Source organism: Canis lupus, chromosome 27 (assembly GCF_011100685.1).
Source record: "Canis lupus familiaris isolate Mischka breed German Shepherd chromosome 27, alternate assembly UU_Cfam_GSD_1.0, whole genome shotgun sequence".
In the NCBI taxonomy this organism is placed as follows: Eukaryota; Metazoa; Chordata; class Mammalia; order Carnivora; family Canidae; genus Canis; species Canis lupus.
Genome location: NC_049248.1, coordinates 25,899,467 through 25,925,981, shown reverse-complemented (window position 1 = coordinate 25,925,981; position 26,515 = coordinate 25,899,467). Strand labels below are relative to the sequence as shown.

Here is a 26,515-nt window from a genome sequence, read left to right as displayed (position 1 = left end):
TTGATAGTTTTATGTACTAATTTTGTACAGATATCTAATATTTGTACATATATACATACTTAAATCTCAAAGTGGAATTATCACACCAAAGGTATGGATATTTTTAAAAAATTTTATGCAGATTATGCTTTAAAAAGTGTGTTAACTTATACTCCCACTGGTCCTATCTTAGAATGTCTACTTCTCAGCTCTTGCATCCACACTGGATATTCTTCTAAAATGTTTACAACTTAGGTCTTAATTTTTTTTATTTAAAGATTTTTAAAGACTTATTTTGAGAGAGAGAGAGAACATGTGCAAGTGGGGGTAGGGACAGAGGGCAAGGGAGAGAAAATCTTAAGAGACTCCATGCTGAGTGCAGAGCCCCACGTGAGGTCCGAAATCATGACCTGAGCTGAAATCAAGAGGTTAAAAGCTTAATAGACTGAGTCACCCAGGCACCCCTAGTGTCTTAATTTGATTTTTGTTGTTTTTGTTACTAGTGAGTTTGGAAGATTTTCATTTGTTTATTGGCCATTTGGTTTTCTTCTCCTCTTATTATTATTATTTTTTCAGTCATTAACTTGATTTCTTTCTTTCTTTTCTTTCTTTCTTCTTATTTATTTTAGAGAGAAAGAGCAGGAGTAGGAGCAGGAGGGGCAGAGGGAGAGGGAGAGAGAATCTCAAGCTGGCTCCTGAGTGCAAGCCCGAGACAAGTGGATCTCACTACCCTGAGATTATGACTGTAGCCCAAACCAACAGTTGCCCAACGGTGCCCCTTGACTTTTCACATTGTTGTTGGTATTTGTTGGTATTTTTCGACTTTCATACAATTTAAAATTTTAAGTAGCCAAATCTATCAATATCATCCTTTATTATTTCCTCCTTTGTTTTGTTTTGTTTTGTTTTGTTTTGTTTTTTTTTTTTGCTTAGAAAGTTCCTCTCTTGAATTCTTCTAACCACTTCCTGCTTGGTGCTTCCAGATTCAAATAGATTTTTGCTTAAATAAACTCTTTTTAAAAGAAATTCCTTCCATTCTGAGATCAAGTTTGTTTTTTGTGAAAGGAATATATTTCAGGGTGTCTGGGTGGTTCAGTTGGTTAAGCATCTGACTTTGGCCCAGGTCCTAATCTTGGTGTTTCGGGATTAGCCCTGCCTCTGACCCCTAGCTGAGCTCGGTTTTTCCCTCTCCTTCTGCCCCTCCCCCTGCTCGTACTTGCTCTCTCTTTCTCTCTCTCTCAAACAAATAAATCTTCAAATAAGCATGCATTCCTCCAACTCTCTTATGCTTTTAATGAATACTTTGGGATTTCATTTTGCTGGGGTGAGATAAAGTTCTAATCCTGCATCCCCCATGGGGTGCAGTTAATCAGTTATCAGTTTATTAAGTGCATCCATTGATTCAAATGCTACCTTTATTGTAATCGCTCTTATCATTCTGGGATTTCATCTATTGAAAATTCTAGGAACGAGGACGTGTGGGACAGTGAACAAACACCAGTGGGATGGACAGTGGTACCAGAGCTGTGAACCTTTGGATCAGGTGGCGGGAAAACAGGAAGAGAGTCGTGCCTGTTTAAATTATGATGATTGCTAAAAATAAATAAATAAATAAATAAATAAATAAATAAATAAATAAAGGTGATTGCTATAGGGTGTTAGTTTAGTAGTGGAATAACTGAATTTGTATTTTTCAAGATAGTTGCTCATTAAAATATCCAAATGAAAAGTTAAAAGAGGAGGGAGAAGAAAACAGAGGACTCTTCCCCTAAATAACTGAGTCTGTATCTCGAATCCCACAATTGGCCCACAAGTCACCCGCCACGCGGACTACTGTCCTTTAAACAGCCCTCAGGTGTAAAATTTGAGAGAGGAAGTTGGGTTAAGGTCTTGAGGCTTCGAGGATATTTGCTAGGAGAAAATGAAACTATATCTTTATATGGGGAGCTCATCACTATAGAACTAAAATCCACCCCCCCACCCCACCCCACCCCACCCCCCGTCCCCCGCATTTGTGGGTGTTTCGAGGTCAGGATTCGCAGTCTTCCTCTTCGCAGAGGGCAGTTAAACGCGGCCACAGGAGCGCGCAGACGTTAGGCCGCAACAGAAGATTATTTTTTTATTCTAACGGCGGTTTTCGTAAGTGGTAAAGGTACAAAAGTGAGAAGTGGAGGTTACATCACAGAACTTCCTGGGGTCCCCCGCCCCGTCCCCCCACCGACGCGCGCGGGCCCGCGAAGACTCCGGGCGGCGCGGCGCTCAGCGAGCCCGCGGGGGCGCCGGGAGGAGGCGCGCGCGGGCTGGAGCCGCTCCCGGGTGCTCCCCGGTGGCGCGGGCGGGGGGGGGGGGGGGGGACCCGCGGCGGTGACGTAAGGGGGCGGGGAGAGGCGCGGAGCGGGGCTGCGGGGTTTGGGCCGGAACAGGAAGCCCCTGGGCGGGCGCTGCGGGGCGGGCAGGTGTGCGGCGGGTGCGCCTGGCCAGGGATGGGAGCCGGCGCGAGCGCCCCGGGCTAGCGCGGGCGAGGCTGCGGGGCCGGGCGCCGGCTGCCATGGGGCTCCTTCGGCTGCTGGTGCTGGCGGTGCTGGCGTCCGAGCCCGGCGTGGCCGGTGGCGCCGAGACCGTCGGGAATGCCAGCGAGGGTAAGGTTAGGGACGCCGCGCCTCTGCAGCCTCACGTGAGGCTTGCGTTCCTGGCGAGGTCACGGGCCCCCTCGCGAGCCGTGCGTCGCGCAGGGCAGGTGGTGAGTTCGGATCCGGCGGGACTGGATCAAGGTCCTTTCCTGCTGAAGGAAACTCTCATTGCTCAGGAGGCCTCTCCATCAGCCTCCTAATTTAGGCTGAGGAGTTGGGAAGGGTTAAGGAACTCTCTCTCTCCTGTGCAGGCACGTTTTTAATCTCTCTTAGGTACCAGTCATGTGTTTGTAGGTTGAATTTAACGCATTAAAACACCCTTTTTGGGGCAGCCCGGTTGGCTCAGCGGTTTAGCACCGCCTTCGGCCCAGGTTGTGATCCTGGAGTCCCAGGATCGAGTCCCACATCGGGCTCCCTGCATGGAGCCTGCTTCTCCCTCTGCCTGTGTCTCTGCCTCTCTCTCTCTCTCTCTCTCGCTCTGTGTCTCTCATGAATAAATGAATAAAATCTTAAAAAAAAATAAAACACCCTTTTGCTCTCAACTGGTATATCTGAGACTCAACAGTGAGGCTCGGTGCAGAACTAAGGACTTTATTAATAATGTTCCTCCAAACTGCTGCGGTTCTTTACGCTCCAGAATCTAGATGCTTTTCAAATTGGTTAAATGCTCTACGGAGTTTGAAAGGAAAAGTGAACCCAGAATGGGACTTTGGATAGTATAGGTCATGTGCTCGGTGAATGCGTTTTACTAATAGCTCGTGATTTGTTAATATAAACCGTAAAGAAGCAATAATTGTGCTAGGCTGATGATAATCATGTGCTTTTCCATGAGGTTAATCACGTTCGCTTTGAGCTTAAGAGACCAGTTGTAGTTCTGAACCAATGTATTTTCTGAATAATGTGGTTGTGTTCCTAACTGCTCATCTGAGAAAAGCTCTTGTGCAAACTGAATCATAGAATCATTGCCCAGGACTTAAGGCTGAAAAGGGCAGTTATATATTTGCAGAAAAATAGCCTCGATAATAATAGGGCACTGACATTTCACTGTGTGCAATAACTGCCAGGTGCTTTCCCTGGCATTGTTATCTAATCCTCACAACTCTAGGAGAGGATTATCCTCCTCACTTGCCAGAGGATGAAGCTGAGGCCCTAGATGATGCTCATTACATGGGTGAACTGTTAATAGGGGCACAGAGGATATTTGAACCCAAGTGTGTGTTGCTGCAATTTTAATTTTCATAGTCCTTCCACTTCAACAAAGCTGCTCTCCAATAAGAATATTTTACTTAGTATGGTGTGTTACACTTAATTCTGTGAATTCTCATTTCTCAAAATAGCCTTATGAGGGAGGTAATGGTGATGCTATTCTCATTTTATTTTTTAAAGATCAGAGCATGAGCGAGTGAGCGTGAAGGGGGAGGGGCAGAGGGAGAGGAAGAGAGAATCCCGAGCATGCTCCCTACTGAGATCATGACCTGAGCAGAAACCAAGAGTAGGGCACTCAGCAGACTGAGCCTCCCAGGCACCCTGCTATCTCCATTGAAACTGGTGAAGAATTTGAAAGGTTCAGTTTGTGGTTGATCATGGCTCTTGAGTCAGGAGGGCTGTGAGCCACATCTGTTCTAGTTCTGTACTTTTGTATTTAATATGTCATTCTTGTGCATTCGTATTCAGTACTTTACATGGAATTACATAGTAATTGGAGTTGAGCAGAATGTCATGTGGGCCTTCTAGTATTTGTATTATTGTGGGTAGTAAATTTAAGGTAGCAGGCCATTTGTGTGGTTCCTTGTAAGTGATCTCTTTTAAAAGTATGTGAAAGATAATGTGTATATTTCTGTTTCCTTTTAGCTTTTAGGGTTAATGAAAACTCATAAGATATAAATGAGAAATGAGGAGGCCAACTGAATGCCGGCCAACTTAAGTATTCTGAACTGCTTTTGTTTTTAATAGTTGATCTGAAGAGAATTATGAAGACTTAATTTTCCCAGATCTAGAATTTGGTTGTATCAAAGCATAAACAGGTAAATTTTAGTAAAAACAAAACAAAAATGCCAAAATAGAGCCAGATAATTTTAAGGTTCAAGTTTAGTATCTGATTGGGAAAGAAAAGGGAAAGATTAGGTTTGGGCAGCTCTTTTTAGAAAGAAATTATTGGAAAGAAAAATGGCTCTGGGTAAGAATGGAGGAAGGGTATGAAAAATACCTGAGAGTGCCTGGCAATGGGTCAGATGGCAAAAAATATCTTTGGCAGAAAAAGCAGAGCCATTGTTTTGTAGAGGAGAAGCCACAGTCTCCGTGCTATGTCTCCATGTTAGCCATTTGTCTGCAATATCATTTGATGTGCTTTTTCCTTCCCACTCACAAAGTCATAAGATCTAATTATGCCTCATAAAGTGAATCCCTTTCCAGATGGCCTGTTAACTTCTTCAGGATATATTTTGGATACATGTCTTCTCTTGCTGTGTCTGTTTTTATAAGTTGGAATTAAATGCACATAGCCAGACTATACTGTTAAAGTCTTGATCTTTAATATTTTTCCTTGTTGCTCCATGGAAGTCTCTTTCTCGTTTGATGTTTATGATGGACATACTGGGCATGTATAATCCTTTTCTCTCTTCTAGTTTATTTGTAGGGCCATATGGAATGCCTGACTTCTTTCTTTTAATAAGGAGATGAGTCTCTGAAGTCCTGGAAAGCTAAAGGAAGTTAATAATGCTACTTTATTGTGTAACATTGGACAGTTAAGAATTTTTTTTCCTGTTTTATATTTCAACAGCCAAATGATGTATGAAGTACATGACCTCCATTTCACCTGGGGAGACTGAGGCCCAGAGGTCATAAAGTTCAACCATCATTCACCAAACCTTTTCTATGTGGCAGCTGTGTGACTGGTACTGTACTAGACACCAGTGTGTCAAATATAACAAAGCCCTGCATAGCCAAGAGTCAGACCACAACTGGTTTGGTGAATATGCAATCTTCTATAAAAATTGTGAAGTGGCTAATAGACTGCCAAGGTAATACTGCCAAAGGATTTTCACACAGAAGTTAGGTTAAGGATGACCAAGAATAGGAAAAAATATACTTATCCTTTCCTAATTCATCAAACATTGTGTTAGGAATTCTCAGACTTGACTGAACATTAGAATCACCTGGAGAACTTTTTAAAAAGGCAAGTTGCTGAAGAGACAACTAGAAATTGAAATTTAAAAGAGAAAAAGAGAAATCTATTTTCTAAACATAGAATATTTAGGAGTAATTATAATGGACTATGTAAAGACTTCTACAGAAAAAAATACATTCTTGAGATAAATTGAGAAGCTAAATAAGCAGAAGGTTATTTCAGAGTCATAAATTAGAAAATTAGACTAATAACATAAATTAGAAAATTATATGTTATAAAGATATCATTTCTCCCTAAAATAATACTTTCATTGCCATCCCAGTCAGATTCCTGGCAGCTTTGTGTGTGTGTGTGTGTGTGTGTAAATTGACAAGCTGCTTTCTAAAATATATATGGAAATGAAAACTGGCTAAAATAGTCAAGACAGTCTTGAAGAGAAAACAAATTTGGGGCAGAAATGAAGACAATGTAATATTGGTGTTAGGTTAAATGAATATACCACTGGATTACAATTAAGATTCCAGAAACAAACCAACACATGGTCACTTATGTGACAACTGGAATTGCAGAGTAGAAGGGAAATGGTGGTATTTTCAATAAAGGCTGCTGTGTCAACTGGATATACATATGGAAACATGAACCTTGACCCCCTGTCTCATACCCTATATGAAAACCAATTTTAGATTGATTTTAAACTTAAATGTCTAAACTAAAACAAAGGTCTAGAAAGTTAACATGGGGAATGTGTTCTTATGATCTTAGAATATGTTGGCAAAGATTGGGTTAGAATGACACAAAAAGGACTAAGCATAAAAGAAAAACTCAAGAAATTTGACTACATTAAAATGAAAACTTCTGTTAAAGGTAATGAGAGAGGGAAAAGATGAGCTACAAGAATGGGAGAAGATTTAAGGACAGAATGCTCACATCCATGATGTATAAAGAACTAAAATTCAGGACAGTCTGTGTTTAGAGTGGGCCAAAGTCTTGAACATAGACCCTTTTACCAGGAAAGTATCCAAGTAGCCAATAAACAAAACAAGATATTCTTAACATCTTTAATAATTAGGGAGATGCAAATTGAAATCACAGTGAGATACTATTATGCACCCAACGGAGACACTGATGATACCAAGTGTTGGTGAGATAGTTGGGCAGCTGGAATACTTTTCCATGAGTTAATAGGTGTGTAAAGTGGCAAAACCATGTGGGGATAAATAACTCTTAGGCAGTATCTCCTAAAGCAGAACATAAACATAAGTATACCCTGTTACCTGATGGTTCTACTCTTGGCTTCTACCCAAAAGAAATGTGTACATATGCTCGCCAAAAGACATGTACAAAAAAAAAAAAAAAAAAAACCAACATTTGGAGTTATTCATAATAACTTCAAACTAGAAGTAATCCAAATGTTGATTAACAGAAGAATAGATAAATTGTGGTATATTCCTTTTATGAAGTATGCAGCTGTAAAGATGAATAAGTCATGGTGACAGTAGCTTGGATGAATTTCACAGGTGTGATACTGATTTTTAAAAAGCTAAATACAAAAGAATTCATCCGAGCAGCCCGGGTGGCTCAGCGGTTTGGCACCTGCCTTCGGCCGGGGTGTGATCCTGGAGACCCAGGATCGAGTCCCATATCCGGCTCCCTGCATGGAGCCTGCTTCTCCCTCTACCTGTGTCTCTGCCTCTCTCTCTCTCTCTCTCTCTCTCTCTCTCTCTCTCTCTCTCTGTGTGTCTTTCATGAATGGAGGAATAAAATCTTCAAAAAAAAAAATAACAAACAAACAAAAGAATTCATCCTGTATGATACCACTTAAATTTCATAAGTAGGCAAAGCCCATCGTTGGGGTTTGAAGTTAGGATTGTGGTGTCTCTAGGCAGGAGGGAATACTTAGTGATTGGAAAGGACCAGAAAACCTCTAAAATGGTAGAATGTTCTTTCTTAACCTGACAGTGTACACTTTGTGCATTTCTCTGTATGAATGTTATTTCAGTAAATGTTTTTTAACTGACACTTAGACCCTAATCCTTTGGATTTTTATTTAACCAGTTGGATAGGGACCCAGGCAGCAATAGTTTCTAAAAAGCATCTCCAGATGATTGTAATGTGCAGCCAGGGTGGATAATCACTGTATAAGAATTTCCTTCTAATAATGACACCGTATACAGAGAGAGAGGCAGAGACATAGGCAGAAGGAGAAGCAGGTTCCCTGCATGGGAGCCTGAAGTGGGACTGGGTCCTAGGAACCCGAAATCACGCCCCCTGCAGAAGACATGCTCAACTGCTGAGCCACCCAGGCATCCCAATACCTTATAAGTTCTATAGAAAATTTGAAAAATAAGGAAATGTGAAAAAAAAAAAAAAACATTTAAAATACATCCTAGGGCACCTAGGTGGCTCAGTCGGTTAAACATCTCCCTTCAGTTCAGGTCATTATCCCAGGGTCCTGGGATTGAGCCCCACATCCGGCTCCCTGCTCAGTGGGGAACCTCCCCCTGCTCATGCTCTCTGGAGCTCTTTCCCTCAAATAAATAAAAGCTTAAAAACAATACACCCCCAGAGGCACCTGCTTTTAATACCCCTACGTACTTTGTCAAGTGATCAGATTTTTAAATCATGAATACAGTGTCTCTTTTATTATCTTCGCATCTGTCACGTTCCTACTACAGGTATTTGGGAAAGGGGGTTAGTGAGATGTCATCTTTCCTTAGCTTCCGAAAATCCAGGAAGTAATAAGAGAAAGTTGTAGCCAGGTGTTTTTCTTAAAGTCCGAAGCAGAGGCTGTAACTTAATGTTCTGGTCCTGATCATTATATATTTTCACATGGACTATTTGTTTTCATTTCTAATTTTCTTAATGAGAAAAAGACTTCTTAGGTAGTTTAACCATTTAGGATCAAAAGTGATCTGTTACACTGTAACAGCAAAAACCTTCTCATACAGGTTTTACCACCTGATAAATATATATGCTTTCTAGAAGACTCTTTCACAAAGACAACTATTTCTTATTTTTTATGCTGAAATGGTAACAGCCTATATGTTCCCCAGTAGGGGATTAGTTGAATAATTATGGTTACTTACAGAATGGAATATTATATAATTTTTAAAATGGTAAAGCTTGAATTATTTCTGTTGATATGCAGAGATATCTAAGACCTGTTCAATGGGCTATAGCAAACGTATTTACATTTTTCCATGTATGTAGAAATACTCATTATGGTATCTGCCTAAGTCCTAAAAGATGTATACCAAACTGTTAATAGTGATTATTTCTGCACAGTATATTTGCTGTAGGAAATAATTTTGTATACATTTCTTTTTGTAATAAAGGTTATATATTATCTGGAAAGATAGTACCATTTTAAGGGAAGAACAAAACAAGTGACAAAAAGTGTTAGGAGAGTGTTATCATTTTGTCTAGGGTGTGTTGCTATTCTTATAAATTTGAGATGAAGACTTGAAGTAGAATCTGTGTTTTAGGGACATTAAGAATGGAGTTTTTTTTTTTTTTTTTCAAAATGTGCATCTTCTTTCTGATAAGAACATCTCACCATCATTATAAAAATTTGATTAACAGTGAAATGTATATAGAAAAATCCCTTAAGCTATACTCACAGTGATACCTGCTTTCAATACTCCCCACTTACCTTATCAGTTGTTTAATAATATATTTTAATTTATGATTCTCTCTTTCCTTATTTTTTTAAGATTTTATTTATGTATTCATGAGAGACACAGAGAGAGGCAGAGACCTAGGCAGAGGGAGAAGCAGGCTCCATGCAGGGAGCCCGATGTGTGGGACACAATCCTGGGACTCCAGGATCACACCCTGGGCAGAAGGCAGACACCCAACCGCTGAGCCACCCAGGCGTTCCACCTCACTGTCTTTTTATTTTTTATTTATTTTTAAAGATCTTATTTATTTATTCATGAGAGACACAGAGAGAAAGAGAGAGAGAGGCAGAGACACAGGCAGAGAGAGAAGCAGGCTCCATGCAGGGAGCCCGACATGGGACTCGATCCCAGGTCTCCAGGATCACACCCTGAGTGGAAGGCAGACACTAAACAGCTGAGCCACCCAGGGATCCCTCTTACTATCTTTTTAAAACGCTGTACGTTTTGGTGCTCAAAGTATTTCTGACTTGCGATTTATTTTCACAACCCTGTGTGATAGGTTAAGGAAAGGTTAAGAAAATCTTTACACCAAGACTCTGCTAGTTGATAACTTTAATCTCTTCCAGGACCTTTTTTTTTTCTTTTAAAGATTTAATTAATTTATTCATGAGAGATACAGAGAGAGAGGCAGAGATGACACAGGCAGAGGAAGAAGCAGGCTCCGCGCAGGGAGCCTGATGCAGGACTCGATCCCAGGGCTCCGGGATCACGCCCTCTGCCAAAGGCAGATGCTCAACAGCTGAGCCACCCAGGTATCGCTGTTTCAGAGCTTTTAAAGCTTTTGGGTAGAGTTATGATTTAAGGCCTGTGTAACGGGAAGACAAACATACAGATTACCTGAACAGTTTCTAAGGTATACTTAAGGGCAAATTTAGTGAGAATTACAGAAACCTTGGATAACATTTATGAATTTACCCATCCCAGTTTTGATCACAGTACCCAATAGGCAGAACAGGTACTTCATAGATATATGTCAAATAGAAAAAAGGAGGAAAGAAGGGGAAAAAAAGAAAAATGAAAGACTGAAAATGTAACTAGAAAAGGCAGCTGGTAAATGAACTGAGTGCCTTACTTGAAGCTAATATTATATTGTATGGGATCCCTGGGTAGCTCAGTGGTTTGGCACCTGCCTTCCACCCAGAGTGTGGTCTTGTAGTCCCGGGATCGAGTCCCATATTAGGGCTCCCTGCATGGAGCCTGCTTCTCCCTCTGCCTGTGTCTCTGCCTCTCTCTGTGTCTCTCATGAATAAATAAATAAAATCTTTAAAAAATATATTATTATACTGTATGTTAACTACACTGAAATTTTTTAAAAAAGCAAAATAAAATATTAGTTGGGTGCTTTGAACAGTTAAAAAGGATAGAAATCCAGATAGTTCCTAGGAAAACAAACATACTACTCTTAGTTTGACAAACTAGAATTTGTGGATATTTTTAAAAGACTTGGAAGACAGAAGATGGGACCAAAAGTAAATTATAATATGTGCTACGTTTTTAGTGCCATTTCCTGAGACCCACTTAATTTTATGTATAATTTGATTTCTGAATAAAATAATCATGATGATGGGAAGGCCTGGAAAATGTAAAAATGTTTTTCTTGTTTCCCTTTATAAATAGGAAAAAAATCTCCCTCACATTTTCTAGACTTCCCTATCTAGATTCTATTAAATACTTCCTAATATTTTTATTTTACTCTGGCTAGAGTTTTGTTCTACATGAAACTTAAAATGTGTTTCTGTTTACATAAATAGGAAATATACCATCTTCATTTGTCATTGTTAGCACTATTAAAATTTTCCCTGGAGTTTTAGAAATAAACCATAGCCACCAGTAACTTTTTTTCTATTAATTATAAAAAAATTATGAAGCTAATATAACAGCACAAGGTTTGGGGAATTTATACAGAATAACCTTTGATCTCAGGCTAGCATTATTTATATGTTCTGCTTGGCTTTCTTGGTTAGCCATTGTTGATAGTCCCCCCCCCCCTTTTTTTTTTTTTAATCATCCAGCTGGAATACTTGCATTTAAAAAAAAAAAAAGAGTATTGAAAATTAGCCTATTTGGGAAATAGTACATAAAAGTGAGTTTGAAATTGTTTAATGTCTAGAGTGTTTTCCTTTACCACCCACTGACTCTTAATTTCTTTCTAAAATAAAACGACAATAGTTCCACAATGGGACTCTGGTGACTTATAATTTACCTCATTAACTCTGTTTCATCTTTATTAAATTTAAGTATTTTTTTCTATTTGTAGAGTTGAAATACCCACCCTTCCCCCTGACTGCTTATGTAATGACTGGGAGCTCCTCTGCTATTTTTGCAGAGATGCTGACTATAGGGTAGACGATGGGATGAGCGTCCAGGACCACACAAGTAAAAGCAACCTGTTTAGTGGAATGTTTGAGAATTAGGTTGATGAAAGAAAGAACCAGGTGCAGCTAGGAGAAGGACACAGTGAGTAGGATGAGTGAAACACAAGGGGAGGCAAGACAACAAGACAAATGAGGAAGGCCTACGTGAGGTGCTGCAAAACTAGTGTGGACTTGGCACCTGGGTGGCTCAGTGGTGAGCATCTGCTTTTGGCTCAGGGCGTGATCTCAGGGTCGTGGGATGAGTCCCGCATTGAGCTCCTCTCGGGGAGCCTGCTCTGTCTCTGCCTCTCTCTCTCTGTGTCTCTCATGAATAAATAAATTAAATCCTTAAAAAAATTATAAAATAGTGTGGACTCTGGACTTGGTCCTTAAACAAAAAGCTCCTTTTTCCAGAATGCCTATGGTTCATGACTGTATGTAAAGTACCTAGTGTGGGCACTCAAGAGATTTTTGTCAGTGTTGATGGCACCTTAACTTTGCAAGCTAGGCAAGATAGTCCCATTTGACAAATGAAGAAATTGAGCTTTAAGGGAATTAAATAACCTGCCTAAAATAACACAGCTAGTAATTGGTGGGATAAAATTGAAGCACCCTGTATCCCTATGGCCTGGGCTGACTTCAGAATTTACTAGATCAAGTTCTGTTTTTAATTAGAGTATACTGGGCAGCCCCGGTGGCGCAGCGGTTTAGCGCCGCCTGCAGCCCAGGGCGTGATCTGGAGACCCTGGATCAAGTCCCACGTCAGGCCCTCTGCATGGAGTCTGCTTCTCCCTCTGCCTGTGTCTCTGCCTCTCTCTCTCTCTCTGCATCTCTATGAATAAATAAATAAAATCTTAAAAAAAAAATAGAGTGTACTCACAATTTTTAGTACTTCCTTAGGGTTGTTAAATCCTGAAATTCAGGGCCTCTCTTTTTGCTTGTTTTATTTTTTTTAAAGATTTTATTTATTTATTCATGAGAGACACACACAGAGAGGCAGAGACACAGGCAGAGGGAGAAGCAGGTTCCATGCAGGAACCCGATGTGAGACTTGATCCCAGGACTCCAGGATCACGCCTTGGGCCAAAGGCAGGCGCTAAACCACTGAGCCACCCAGGCATCCTGCGTTTGTTTGTTTTTAAAGATTTTATTTTATTATTTTTATTTGAGAGAGAGCATGGAGGGAAGGGCAGAGGGAGCAGGAGAAGCAGACTCCCTGCTGAGTGGGGAACCAGATGTGGGGCTCAGTCTCAGGACTCCGAGATCATGACCTGAGCCGAAAGAAGGCAGATGCTCAACTGACTAAGCCACCGAGGCACTTCTGTTTTGTCTTTTTTTAATAATAAAAAAAAATTGTAAGTAAACTCTAAGCCATATTTGGGACTTGAACTCACGACGCTGAGACCAAGAGTCACATGCTTTACTGACTGAGCCAGCCGGGCACTGCCCCTGAGTCTGTTTTGAATGGAATTGTTATGGCTGCTTGCAGTGGGGAATGTTTCTGGCATCTTGGACATCTTGAGCACTTTAAGTATTGTTTGCATCTTTTGAAATGCTTTTCTTACATTTTTAGTGCTCCGTTCCACTATTTACTGCCTGCTTCCCCTCCTTAAGCTTAATTGTCCTCATCAGTAAAGTAAGGGCAGTAATAATATATATCTCCCCAGGTTTTTCTGAGGATTAAATTAGCACACGTACGCTGTGTCTGTGATTTCTACAAATTGATATTACAAGTACAAATGTTACAGTGAAATGTTTCTCCCATTACAGGTGTTCTTGAATTTTCCATAGGGAAGTTTAGATACTTCGAGCTCAACAGGCCAGAGGATGCCATTTTGCGTCATATTTCAAGCAATGTCTCTTTCGTTATTTTCCAAATACACTCACAATATCAGAATACAACAGTTTCTTTCTCTCATGTAAGTATGAAAAATTATTTCTGTAAATACCAGTTCCATGTTTTGGGATCTTGTATTTAGTAGAAACATTTTCAATTTGATGCCTCTTTATGTTTGACATTATGTCCTTAAAAGAAAAAAGTCAAGATTGGATTCTGTCAAGGTAGTGGTTTAGACTGGCTAAGAGATAAATGTCTAAGGCCTTTCTTGAGTGTGGTGACCTCTTACTTAAAAAAGGGGTGAGAGAGTGCTGAATCTGGTGGGAGAGTAGATTACCAAATTCTCCTGGCTGCAGTTAAGTTTTAAGCTTATGATTTTTATCTTGTTTTCTCACTCTGCTGGGTCCTTAATGATTTTTACCTCTGAATATTATTTATTGGGTTTCCATCATTGTTAAGCCATATAGTATTTACTAAGTTTACTAAGACCCTTGCAGGATCACCTTTATTTGTGAAGTCTCATGGAAACAAAAGAAGCCCAAAATTCAGGTCTTTTAGCCCTGTGCTCAGCTCAGACTCTATTTTATTTTATTTTTTAAGATTTTATTTATTCACGAGAGACAGAGAGAGAGAGAGAGGAAGAGACACAGAAGAGGGAGAAGCAGGCTCCACACAGGGAGCCTGACGTGACTTGATCCTGGGTCTCCAGAATCACGCCCTGGGCTGAAGGCAACTCTAAACCGCTAAGTCCACCTGGGCTGCCCAAGATTCTTATTTTAGAGATCATCACTAACCCCTTCAACCTCAACCTCACCTTTGGGAAGTTTTTCAGATGCCCTGGATTAGCTTAACCCATTAAGAATCTGCCATTTATAGTAACCTTTTATAAATCTATTTATATTCGGCCTATATGACCCCTTAGACTAATAAATGAATTTCACTCTGTATGAAGTCATGCTGCTCTTTATTTGTCCTTGGCCTGTCTTATTATAAGCCTGTCTTTTAATACTCTGGAATTTGTTAAAGCAATTCATATTGCTTAGTCTTAGTCCAATTCATATATATTCTATTTTTTTTTAAAAAAAGGATTTTATTTATTTATTCATGAGAGACACAGAGAGAGAGAAAGGCAGAGACACAGGCAGAGGGAGAGACAGGCTCCATGCAGGGAGCCCAATGCAAGATTTGATCCCGGAACTCCAGGATCACGCCCGAGGCTGAAGGCAGGCACTAAACCACTGAGCCATCCAGGGATCCCCCAATTCATATATATTCTATATAGGCATTGGTCATATTATCTTTCAAACTAAATGTTTTGCATGTTTTTATTCTTGCCTTCCTGCACCTACCATGAATTTTGAAATTGCGTGTTTGGTAATTTAATAGACTAGAAATGGAAGAGTTTGATCAAGGAAAAGAGGAAGGAATACATTTTGTTAATTTCAAGAGTTAACAGTGTTTATGACCCCCACTCAGATTTTGTCTGAGTTCTTTGCAGCCTGAGCAGAAATCAAAGCATGTTAAATATCTTTTTTAGAAGGAAAAACCATGCTAGTTTCTCAGGAAAGCCAACCTTTTTTTCTAGCACTAAATTTAGAAAGAAACTTGCTATTCGTGCCCTTACATAGAAGACCTAATAAAATGCTACACAGATGATTACCTTCAGAACATCACAGGGAAGACAGCATTTGAAGGAAGAGAAAGGATTGGAAAAAAGGCATTTATATTTTTTGCATGCCTACTAGGGGCTGCAAGGTTAGTGGTTCTTAAGCTCTCCTGGGGCCATAGACTTTGAATCTGCTAAAATTGGAAACTCTGCACCCATCACACTGTATGGATACATTTGTATAATTTCATGGTGATCTCTGGAAACTCATTGGGCCTGTGGGGCTTCTAGTTAGCATTTAGTTTTCCATATAATTAATTCTTACAACAGTTCAACAAAGTACTTATAATGCATGTTTTTACATTGGAGGAAACAGAGCTTGGATAGAGGACGTATCAGATATTAAACTGATAAGAACAGATACTACACTTGATCTTAGCCAAAAGGCCGAGAAGCAATGGAAACAGAGCTTGGAATGTTGACAAAACTACTGTGACTGAAGTGGCCTGAGTGAACAGCATGTTGGGCCTCACTTTTCATGCAAGGCGGATCTTAGTTATCCTGAATTATAATAATGTTCCTTTCTTGGGCTGCCCTTACTTCTCACTGTATTTATACTACTGAGAAGAAGATGACCAGAATTGCACATAGATCTAGAAATGAGTGGTCTATGTGAAGAGAGCAGTTCCTGTTTCTTCTACCCTTCTTGAAGAAGCATGGCACTTTGGTTTTTTGGGTCATCATAGCATTTGGTTCTTTGAAACTGTTGACACTGCACTGGGTCATTTAGTATTTGAATCATTTTCCCTTACGCTTGTCAAATTGAAGCCCATCTGGTGTTTTTTTCTTCCCGTTTCCTTAGCTTTAAGAAAACACTCTGGATCTACTATCTCTTAACTTAGTATTTTGTAATTCAAAAAGTTTTCCAAATGGATGGCATTAGGGGATGAAGGAGTGGAGGGGTGTGAGGGAGGATTAGAAAGGAGTGAGAAGAGACTAAGTTTGCTTACTATCCTGATTGTGATGATGGCTTCACAAGTGTCTGCGTATATCAAAACTTATCAAATGATATTCTGCATGTATAATTTATATGTTGATTATAGCTCATTTAAAAAAAAAAAAAAAAAACTTTCCGGAAGCTTAATTCTTTGGGGGCAGGGATCATGTTTTTGCTTTCGTAGTGATAAAGTTCTTTTTTTTTTTTCACAAGTTTACTTACTTTTTATAAGTTTAGTTATATTTTAAAGCTTTTATTTATTTACTTGAGAAATGAGTGGTGGGGATGGGCAGAGGGAGAGAGAGGGAGAAGCAGGAAGTCTGCTTCCTGCTCTGCAGGAAGCCTGATGCTGGGCTTGATCCTAGGACCTGGAGATCATTACCTGTGGGGAAGATGGATGGTTAAGCAACTGAGCCACCCAGGCGACCCCGTAGTGCTAAAGTTAATTTATATATTGGACTTACAAGATGGAGGCTGCCTCAGTGGCCTAGCCCAGTTCACGGATCTATTTACACCTGAGTCAGCTTGCACTTATGGGTAAGGAAATCTAACATGGATTAGAAAGGAAATCTAACATGACAGTCAAGGAAATCTAACATGATAGTCACCTTCCTCCATCCTCCAACTCTGCTCTAGCTTGCTTAGCTCTAAGAGAATAGGACTGTCTTCCTTATAAGGAAATTCCTGACCTCCTAGCCAATCATCCCCTGTTTCTGTTTTGCTTCTTCTACAGTATGAAACTTACTTTTTGCCTCAAATCTCTCAGGTACTTCTTCACTGCTTATAAGGTACTGTACTCCCCTAATCTTGTGTTGTTTTCCTTGAATAAAGGACACCAGATTCTTTACTGAATTGTTTTGTTATTTGACAGTCTTAGTTCTTGACATAGTAAATCTTAATTTGGGGAATTGAAAAACTTTGAAATTTCACTGTGAATCTGTTATTCCTATCAAAGGTCATATATTTAACTAGTTCTTCCATGTGTATGCATGGGTCCCTGCAGGTAGAGATGAAAAGAATTCTTTATAAGGAAGGTCTGTGTTTCTTCCTTCTTGTTTTGAGAAGGTTTGGAATAGGACATGCATAGTAGATCCAGCTTGGAATTTTTTTTTAAAGATTTTATTTATTCATGAGAGACACAGAAAGAGAGAGAGAGAGGCAGAGACACAGGCAGAGGGAGAAGTAGGCTCCACGCAGGGAGCCCGACGTGGGACTCGATCCCGGGTCTCCAGGATCACGCCCTGGGCTGAAGGCAGCACTAAATGGTTGAGATATTTTGCTCAACTCCCTATTCATGATGACTCTTTTCTATCTTATTGCAGACTCTCCTTCCCAATACTTCAGGAACAGGCACTGACAAAGGACTGGTTTCCATTCTTAGACCAGAGGAAAGTATGTGCACTTGGTACTTGGAGACTTTAGATTCTAAGCCTGTCCAAAACATTGGCCATTCCACTCTCCTACTCTGAAAGAGGTAACCTTTCTGTCTTCAACTCCCTATTGACTCTCCAGAATGTGGAACTTATTCATGAAAATTCAGGGGAAAGTACAATCCTTTTAAAAGTGTTTATTGCAAGTATGATATACTGAATCAAAGATTTTAGCAGTGAGGGAGCCAAAGAATTGTATGATGATTAAAAGCCCAGGTAGGGGTATAGGAGAATGTAGTCCTTAATTCAAGAGAAATTTAAGGAGCCTTTGGAGAAGCAGTAACAGAAAGGCAAGAAACAGTCCTTAACACTTTTAGCTGGTTATTCTAGGCAAAGGAAGGCATGGAAGAAGAATGGAGAGTATTTGGAGAATGGCAGAATGGTGGGTGTGGCTGGAGCCAGAGCATGAAGGGCCTTGTATATAATTTGAGGTTTGCATTCTACTCTGAAGGAGCATAAAGAGTTTTTAAGCGGAGGAATGGTATGCATTTCATCTGTCAGAAAGTTAACTCTAGAAGCAGTATGGGGAGTGGTTTGGAGAGGGCATAGCAAGGTCAAGACTCTGTGTACCTTTAAGGGCTCAGAGTGAGAAGGTGTTTGGGAGGTAGCATTGATGAGACACAATGGCCAATGATCATGGATTATACAAGTGAGGAGCGTAGGCTTCCCATTTGGGCTACTAGGAAATAGTGATGCAAAATAGGATTGAGATAGAGTTGTGGTACTGGATAGTTTAGGCAGTTGGGATGGGGTAGATTGTGACTTCACTTTAAGACACCATGAATCTGAAATGCTCATAGGAAATCTGGAAGGAAATGTGTAGTAGGGAGGGAGTTTAAGGGTGTGGAGTAGAGACCTGAGGTTAGTCCACCTGAAAGGTTCTGTGTAAAAGCCATAGAAGTAAGTAAGATTGTCCAGGCATGTACTTAGAGATTTAAGGGGAAAAATAATAGCAGATGCTTTCATAGTGCCTACCTCGTATCAGGCACTGTTTCTGGGCGATGCTAACTGCTGAGGAATAAGCATAACACTACAGAGACAAGGAGGCAAGAGAAGAGCCCGAGATTCTGCGTTAAGTAAGGAGAGGTAAATAGCACATTGCAGAGGTCAAGGAAGTGATTGAAGGTGTCTGTATGATAGTGCAATGAAAAGTCAGCAGGGGCCTTTAGTGAGAATCATTTTAGTGGCACATGGGGATAAAAACTAGATTACAGTGATTGAGGAGTCGAGGTGAGGAAATTTAGACTACTCTTACACAGTGTTCTGTGTTGCAAAGGGGAATGACCTGATAGAAAATCATAGACTGGGTTTTCATCAAGGACAGTGTACAAAGAAGTATTAGGAACAGTAGAGCTTCCATTACAATGCATATCATTTTCCTGGGTGTGGTAAAGATCTGTAAATGCAGGAAAAGGAGAGTATGAAAGAGGAGCAACATTGAAATATATGGACATTGAGTTTCTCGGTTCCAGATCTGGCTGGGGCAAGTCAGCCACCAGAATTCCAACAGTTGATAGAAACCAGGACCCAACTATGGGAATGATTGGATGGGTGTATGAAGTTGAGACCTTGTAGATCTTTAAATTGGTTTACCTGGACCTATTCTTATTTTAGCCTTTCCACTTGAGTCCACTGTAGACAGCTGTTTGCATAGAATTGAGCTCATGTCAAGTGACTTTTTTGTTTTGTCATGCTTAAGGTCATGAATAGGATTCCTAATAAGAAAAGAACAGCTGTTTTAGACACATTATTAATGTAAATGAAATACCTAAAATATGTATTTAATTAAACGTCCAAATGTTATTACAATGCATGGTCATGGGGCTCTTTTGAGGTCTTTTTTATTTTTACTCTTCTATGTGCACACAAAGAGTCTTCCAGCACTGAGGATGACACCATCGTTCTTCTTGTTGAAAGAAACATGTAAAAAGTGAACACCCCTTTCTTTACTACTCATGGAGTTCCTTTACTCCTTGGTAGTGTTTTTTCCCCCTCTATCCCTGTGTTCTTAAGCTTTTTTTATGAGATTATAGACCCCAAAATCTAATAAAAGCCTCTCTCCTTAAGAAATTCACATATTCAGCCTTTGACATACAATTTCAGTGTTCATGAGATCCTCAAAGCCAGTTTTTGGTACCAGCTTAAGAATATCTATCTCTAGATCTTTTCAACTCTAGAGCAGGGGTTGGCAAACACAGACCATGGGTCAAAGCCTGTTTTGTACTTAAAGTTTTATTAGAAACTGCCATGTTCCTTTGCTTACATATTGTCTATGGTTGCTTTCCTGCCCTGAGGGCAGGGTTGAGTAGTTGCCACAGAGAAACCATCAAGACTGTGAAGCCTAAAACATTCACCATCTTTACAGAAAAGTCTTGCTGACCTCTATTGTAAAGCCCTTAACCTCGATTAACTTTTCCCTCTTTGACCTCAGTTCATGAGGTGGTAGTACAAAACCAGAAGCTCTATTATGTTTAACTTCTATATGGAAAGTTCTTATAAAAGTAGAGTTCTGTTTTTCTGAGTACCATTTGAATATATAAAAATTCTGTGTTGAGTAACTTCCTTATTTTTCATCCAGATCCTGTCCCTGGAGGCTGTAATTTGGAATTTGATTTAGATATTGATCCCAACATTTACCTGGAATATAATTTCTTTGACACAACTATTAAATTTGCCCCAGCAAACCTAGGCTATGCAAGGTATGTCTGTGTCCTATCTCCTAAAACTGCTTTTAGGATATGCATGACTAACTGTTGTGTAGATTTGGTGAACTCTCAAAATCCATGGTTCTCTTTAGTAAAATGGGATTGTTTAATCTTTTTTTGGAATGGAGGTAATTTAAGCATTGCAAAATACTTGAGCTGCCACTTACCAATAATACTGTCCCTCTCCATTCTTAGGAAGAGCGAGATGTTGACTCTCTATTGTGAGCTTAGAAGTACATTTAGTTTCGGTAAAGAGTTTTGAATATGGAAAGCATTCTGAAGCATGAAGCACTCGTATATTTTTGTCAGGATTTTATTTTTTTAATTAAAACTCTGCCTTAGTTTCTCCTTTAATAGTAATGATAGCTAACATTGAGAAACATTTGAATGCTGTCTGTCATTCATCCATAGTGCTGAATTCTCTGTGTTCTTTAATTCTGGCAATTTTAGGAAGAAGGGGTGGTGGTTCTTATTTTCCAGAGTGGTTCACTAAGGGTTGCTGAGATTATGTGATGTGCCCACAGATGCAGAGCTAACAAACAGCAAAGCTGGCATGTCACTCTGGGCCTGACTGACATTGACATCTGGTTATTAAACCATACTGCCTCTCACTATGCTACTTTTCTTCATAATGCCAAAATTGGAATCAATGGCAGAAGTTTGAAATTTGAGCTTTTAGTTCCTTTTATAGATGGGACATGCACCACAAGAGACTGATGTTTAGTTTTGTTGGTTGACTTTAGAGGCACGGATCCTCTGCCGTGTGACATTGGGACAGGACGGGACTCTAGGTGGAGGTTGCTGTATGATGTCTATCAGTATTTTCTGCCCGAGAATGACCTCACCCAAGAGGGGTTGCTAGAGCATCTGCAGAGGATGGCTGAGGTTCCTCAGGTGAAGGCCAATGCTATCAAGGTAAATCTGGTTCTTATAATTTGTGTGGCCAGATTGTTGAGACTTTTATAAGAGTTGAGAAGGGGAGAAGCTACCAGGAGCTTATTTCTTTACTGTTTCCTTGGTCTTCCTGGGGTTCTCACTTTATTCTCTTTCATTTTGTTATCATCTTGCTAGTAATATCCCAAGGTAATGTTGGGTTCTGTGGAGGTGCATGCAAATTATGTTTACATTTTAGTTGCTGTCACATACGTGACCTGGTAATCTTGAGCTATGGATGGAAGGGGGTGGTGATTTTTCAATGTACTCCTGTAAATATTAGTTGGCGAGTATAAAAATTATAGTATTCTGAGGAAAAAACAATGAGAAACCATTTAAGGGTATACACATTGTCATTAATATTTTATTTATTTAAAATATTCTATTTTTATTTATCTTAGAGAGAGCACGCATGCATGTGCATGTGGAGAGAGGGAGGAGGGGAAAGGGAACCAGCAGACTCTGTGCTGAGTATAAAATCCCCACCTCGGGCTCGATCTTACTACTCTGAGATCATGACCTGAGCCAAAACCAAGAGTCAGGTGCTTAACCCACTGAGCCACTCAGGCACCCCTGGCATTAATATTTAAACCCAAACTCAGAAGTCTCTAACTTGAAGCAAAAGTTTTCTCTGACCTTTTGAACCCCTGTAAATTCTTGGAATATCAAGTGTAGGGTATGGACAAGCGGCATTTGCATCACCTGGGAGTTTGTTAGAATTGCAGATTCCTTGGCTCCACCCCAGACTTACTGAATCATAATTTGCATTTTGAGGTCCCCAGGTGATCCCTATGCATATTAAAATTGAGGTTCATGCTATAGATCATTTTTGTGGAGGACGGGATTTATGTCTTAAAAGATATCTGATTGCAGTCTAATATAGAACTTCATCCTTCAGTCTAATGGTTTATGGGTAGAGTTTTTCTTGACTGCTCTGATTCTTCCCAGAAGGTTGATAGGTGACCAGATTATATAGAAGGAAATGGCTGACAGGCATATATGATTAGCCTAGAGCCTCAGTCTGTTGCAGAGCAAGATCTCATATTGTTGCCCTGTCACCTAGGATGTCATGATCACATGCTAAGAAGGAGCCAGGTATAAGAAAATTCATTGTACTTGTTTACAAATTGCTATCATTAGAGGAGACTCCTATACCAAATTACTCTGGAAATCCATCCAGGGAAGGAATTTATATTGTCTTTTTTAAAGGATGTAATTCATCCTTGTTGATGAGAGAAGGATTTACAGAGGAATTCCAGTCAGTAAATGTAGATTAGAAAGTCACCATTTTCTGCCCTCAGTGAAATAATTCAGGCAAGGATCAGCAGGTGAAAGACTGTTGGGGAACAGGATATTTCCACCATGCTCAGATTAATTCTAATTGCAAAGGGAAAACTTACTTTTCCAGTGGAATGATCTGATGGTCATTAGATCACAGGTCGATCATTAGATAAGACCACATCTTATCCATGTGGTCGGTGAGCTTCACCGATAGCAGGTTAGCTTGCATTATATGCTCATATGACACAGTCTGACATCATCACCACCGCTATCATCTATGAAGTATTCTAGCAAAGCATATTTAACCTGAATTCAGTCATCAGAGTTCATGTTTACAGGAAATATGTGGCATAAAGGAACAAAAGTTGGATACCTTTGAGCATACTGTGACAAATCCAGACTGTGGAATGTTCTATAAGACAACCGCTCTTTTAAAAAAAAAAAAAAAAAAAAAAAAGTGAGAGAGAGAGCATGAGCAGGTGGTGGGGGATAAGCGGCAGAGGGAAAAGCAGGAGAGAATCTCAAGCTGACTCCAGCACTGAGTTTGGAGCCTGACAAGGGGCATGAGGAGAGGCTTGTCAAGGGGCTTGATCTCACAACCCTGAAATAACAACCTGATCCAAAACCAAGAGTGGGAGGCTTAACTGCACCACCCAGGCATCCTCTTAAGATTTTATTTTTAAGTAATTTCTGTACTCAGCCTGGGGCTCAAACATAACTGTGAGATCAAGAGTCACAGGCTTTACCAAATGAGCCAACCAGGTGCCCTTATGAGCTGCTCTTGGGGCACCTGGGTGGCTCAGTAGGTTAAGCAACCAACTCTTGATTTCAGCTCAGGTCATGATTTCAGGGTCATAAGACTGAGCCCTATATTCGGCTCTGCATTGTACAGGAAACCTGCTTAAGAATTTGTCTCTCCCTCTCATTCTGCCCCTCCCATCCAAAAAAAAAGACAACTGCTTTTAATCTTTTTAAAAATCATTGAGTAGGTGGGAGAGAGTGATGATGGGAGGTACTGTCCTAGATATAGAGATAAATACCATGCATGAAATGGTTGATAAAGGGTGAGAAAAGCTATGAAAGACATGGTGTGAAGGGGGGGGCACCTAGTTCGCTCAGTCGGTTAGCTCTCTAACTTGTGATTTCGGCTCAGGTCATGATCTCATGGGTTGTGAGATGGAACCTACATTGTGGGGCTCTGCACTCAGTGGGGAGTCTGCTTGAGATTCTCTTTCTTCCTTTCCCTCTGCCCCTCCCCCCCACGTGTGTGCGCACACGCTCTCTCAAATAGGTAAATATATCTTAAAAAAAAAAGACGTGGGAGAATCTGAATATAGTCTGTGTATTAGATACGAGATTATTGATTTTCTTAGCTGAGTTAAGGTATTATGGGTATATAAGAGAATATCCTTATTATACCTTGCTACTCAGAGTGTGATAGATGAATGGGTACCATTGGCATCACCTAGGAGATTGCTAGAAAAGTGGAACCTCAGGTGCCTCCTCTACCAATAGAATCTGAATTATAACACATTCTCCCAGTGATTATAGGCACATCCAGAAATGCTGTTTCAGGATGTGCACGCTACAAGTATTTAGAAGTGAAATGTCACGGTATCTAACTTATTTTAAAATGGTTCAGCAGGAAAAAATAGAGGGAAAGAAGGAGGAATTAATAAATAGGATAAAATATTAAGAATTGTTAAATCTAGGTGGTGGTATATACTTTATTCATTGTATTCTTTCAAATTTCTATAAGGTTGAATGTTTTGTAATAAAAATGGGAGTAGGAGGTAATGTTAACATTTTGTTGAACTTGACCAGTCCTTTGCCAGAACCCATATTTTTGAAGGCTAAGCAATATTTTTAAACAGAAGTTTTCTGAGAGGTTTGTAATTATTCCTGAAACTCCAACATTAAATGTCCTAACTTTTATTAGTAGGAACATATTAGTGTATTACGACTATAATAGGGCTTTTGTTTCTTCCATAACATATATTATCCATCTAAAAAACAACCTTTAAAAAGGAAGTTTCGAAGTGAAGGACCATTGCCTAACATAACTATGTGGAATGTTTTCTTATTGCAGTCTGTTAGACAAAGATAAATGGGTCCTCTCTGTGAGAAGTTAATAAATGCTTGTCTGTTGACAGTTCCATAGCTAGTAATAATAGCTAACATTTGTTGAACATGTATTCTGTGCCAAGCATTGTGCTAAGTACTGAAGAAAGAAGGATTTTCGAGCAGGATAAATATAGTTCTTGCCATCGTGTTGTTTACTGTCTAGCAGATGACAAATTTTTTATTTTGTCCTAAGTGTTTATACTTTATATCATGTTTTATTTAAATTGTTAACATTTGATGCTGTACAAAAAGTTTAGAAGCATTTTGTGTAAGAACTTCCTTATATTAGCACATATAAACTATGTAGGACAATCGTTTGACAGAGCTAAATGGGTTGGTGTATATTTTAAATAAGAATTATAATACTATGATTTAATATCATGTGTAGGTAGGGTTATAATAGAATAGCTTTTTTAAAAAACCTAAATGCTAATCACATGTTATTTTTGGCATCAGGTGGTTACCCTAACAGCTAATGATAAGACAAGTGTTTCCTTCTCCTCCCTCCGAGGACAAGGTGTTATTTATAATGTCATTGTTCGAGACCCACTTCTAAATACATCTGCTGCTTATGTTCCTGCTCACACATATGCTTGCAGCTTTGAGGCCAAGGAGGATAATTGTTCTTCCCTTGGTGAGTACATGGATTTGAACTTTGGAATTTCTTCTTTGGCTTTGCAAATCTACGTCAACCAATACAGAACTTAAGAATATTAAAAACTGCTTTTGTTTAGACTTCATTCATTCAGCATATGCATTTTGAGTCCCTGCATTGTTCCACTCTTTGTTCTAGGCATAGGGATACAGCAATGAACAAAACAAACAGAATAGCTGCCCTCCCGGAGCTTATGCTTTAGCAGGGGAGTTGAGACAGACAAAATAAATTTGTAGAATATATGTCACAGGAGAAACTGATGTGTGCAAAGAAGCAAACATTAAGTAGGAAGGGTAGATGACAAGTGACAACAAGGGAAGAATTCTGAGAGGGATGGCCACGCTAGCCCATGCGGAAAAGCTCACCATTGGGTGGAGACCCAAGGCGAGGCAGGGAGCCATGCACATTGTCCAGGCAGTACTGGCAAGCAGGAGAACAAAGGCCCTCAGCCCAGAGCCTTCTTGATGTGTTTGAAAACCTGCAGTGAGAACAGTGGCTGGAGGACACGGAGGAGGGTGAGAGTTGTGCAGCCTGGTAGGTCACTGTGTGGGTGAAAGCGTCTATTCAGAGCAAAAGGGAAAGGCATTGGTGGGTTTGAGCAAGGAGTGCCATGATCTCACTCATATTTTGATGGGGTCACTCTGGCTGCTTTTATGAGAAAAGTCAGGGGCAAGATCAGAGACGGAGATCGATGAGCAGGCTATTGTAGTTAATTCAGGTGAGAGGACAGTGGTTTAAATAGGATGGTGGCACAGGAGGTTTTGCAAGATCATTCTGTGTGTGGATTTAATGTTTTATTCTGAATAGTTTCTCAGATAAGACGCAGAAATACGAAGAATTTCCACATAATCTTCACTCAGATTTCTCAATGTTAACACATGCTATTTGCTTTTTATTCTTTCACTAGAGTGCACTAGTGTGCACTTTCCAAATGTACATACACACAGACAATTCTTTGAGCCACTTGAGAGTAAGTCACAGACATAAAGCCCTTTTTCCCATAAATATTTATTTTTTATGTAACCATGATCAAATTCACATGATTCACTTTGATACAGTACTGCTTTTTAATCAACAGATTTTACTGAATTTCACTAGTTATTCCACTAATGTCCTTTATAAAAAAAAAATTGGTCATGTGTTGCATTTAACTGACATGTGTCTTTGGTCTTCTGTA

At 39.9% G+C, this 26,515-nt stretch overlaps 1 protein-coding gene and 1 pseudogene across 1 annotated transcript in view; one reads left to right on the top strand and one right to left on the bottom strand.

The window, feature by feature from the left end:
* Positions 1–2,462: 2,462 nt before the first annotated feature.
* TM7SF3 (transmembrane 7 superfamily member 3) overlaps positions 2,463–26,515 on the top strand; it is a 37,757-nt gene continuing 13,704 nt past the window's right edge. The window contains 7 exon segments of the mRNA XM_038577124.1: positions 2,463–2,618; positions 13,541–13,689; positions 17,533–17,652; positions 17,654–17,684; positions 20,219–20,339; positions 21,089–21,260; positions 25,140–25,317. Of these exon segments, the coding sequence (XP_038433052.1) occupies positions 2,528–2,618; positions 13,541–13,689; positions 17,533–17,652; positions 17,654–17,684; positions 20,219–20,339; positions 21,089–21,260; positions 25,140–25,317 (862 nt within the window). The 5' untranslated portion in view covers positions 2,463–2,527.
* On the bottom strand, positions 15,561–15,672 carry LOC119866460 (annotated as a pseudogene).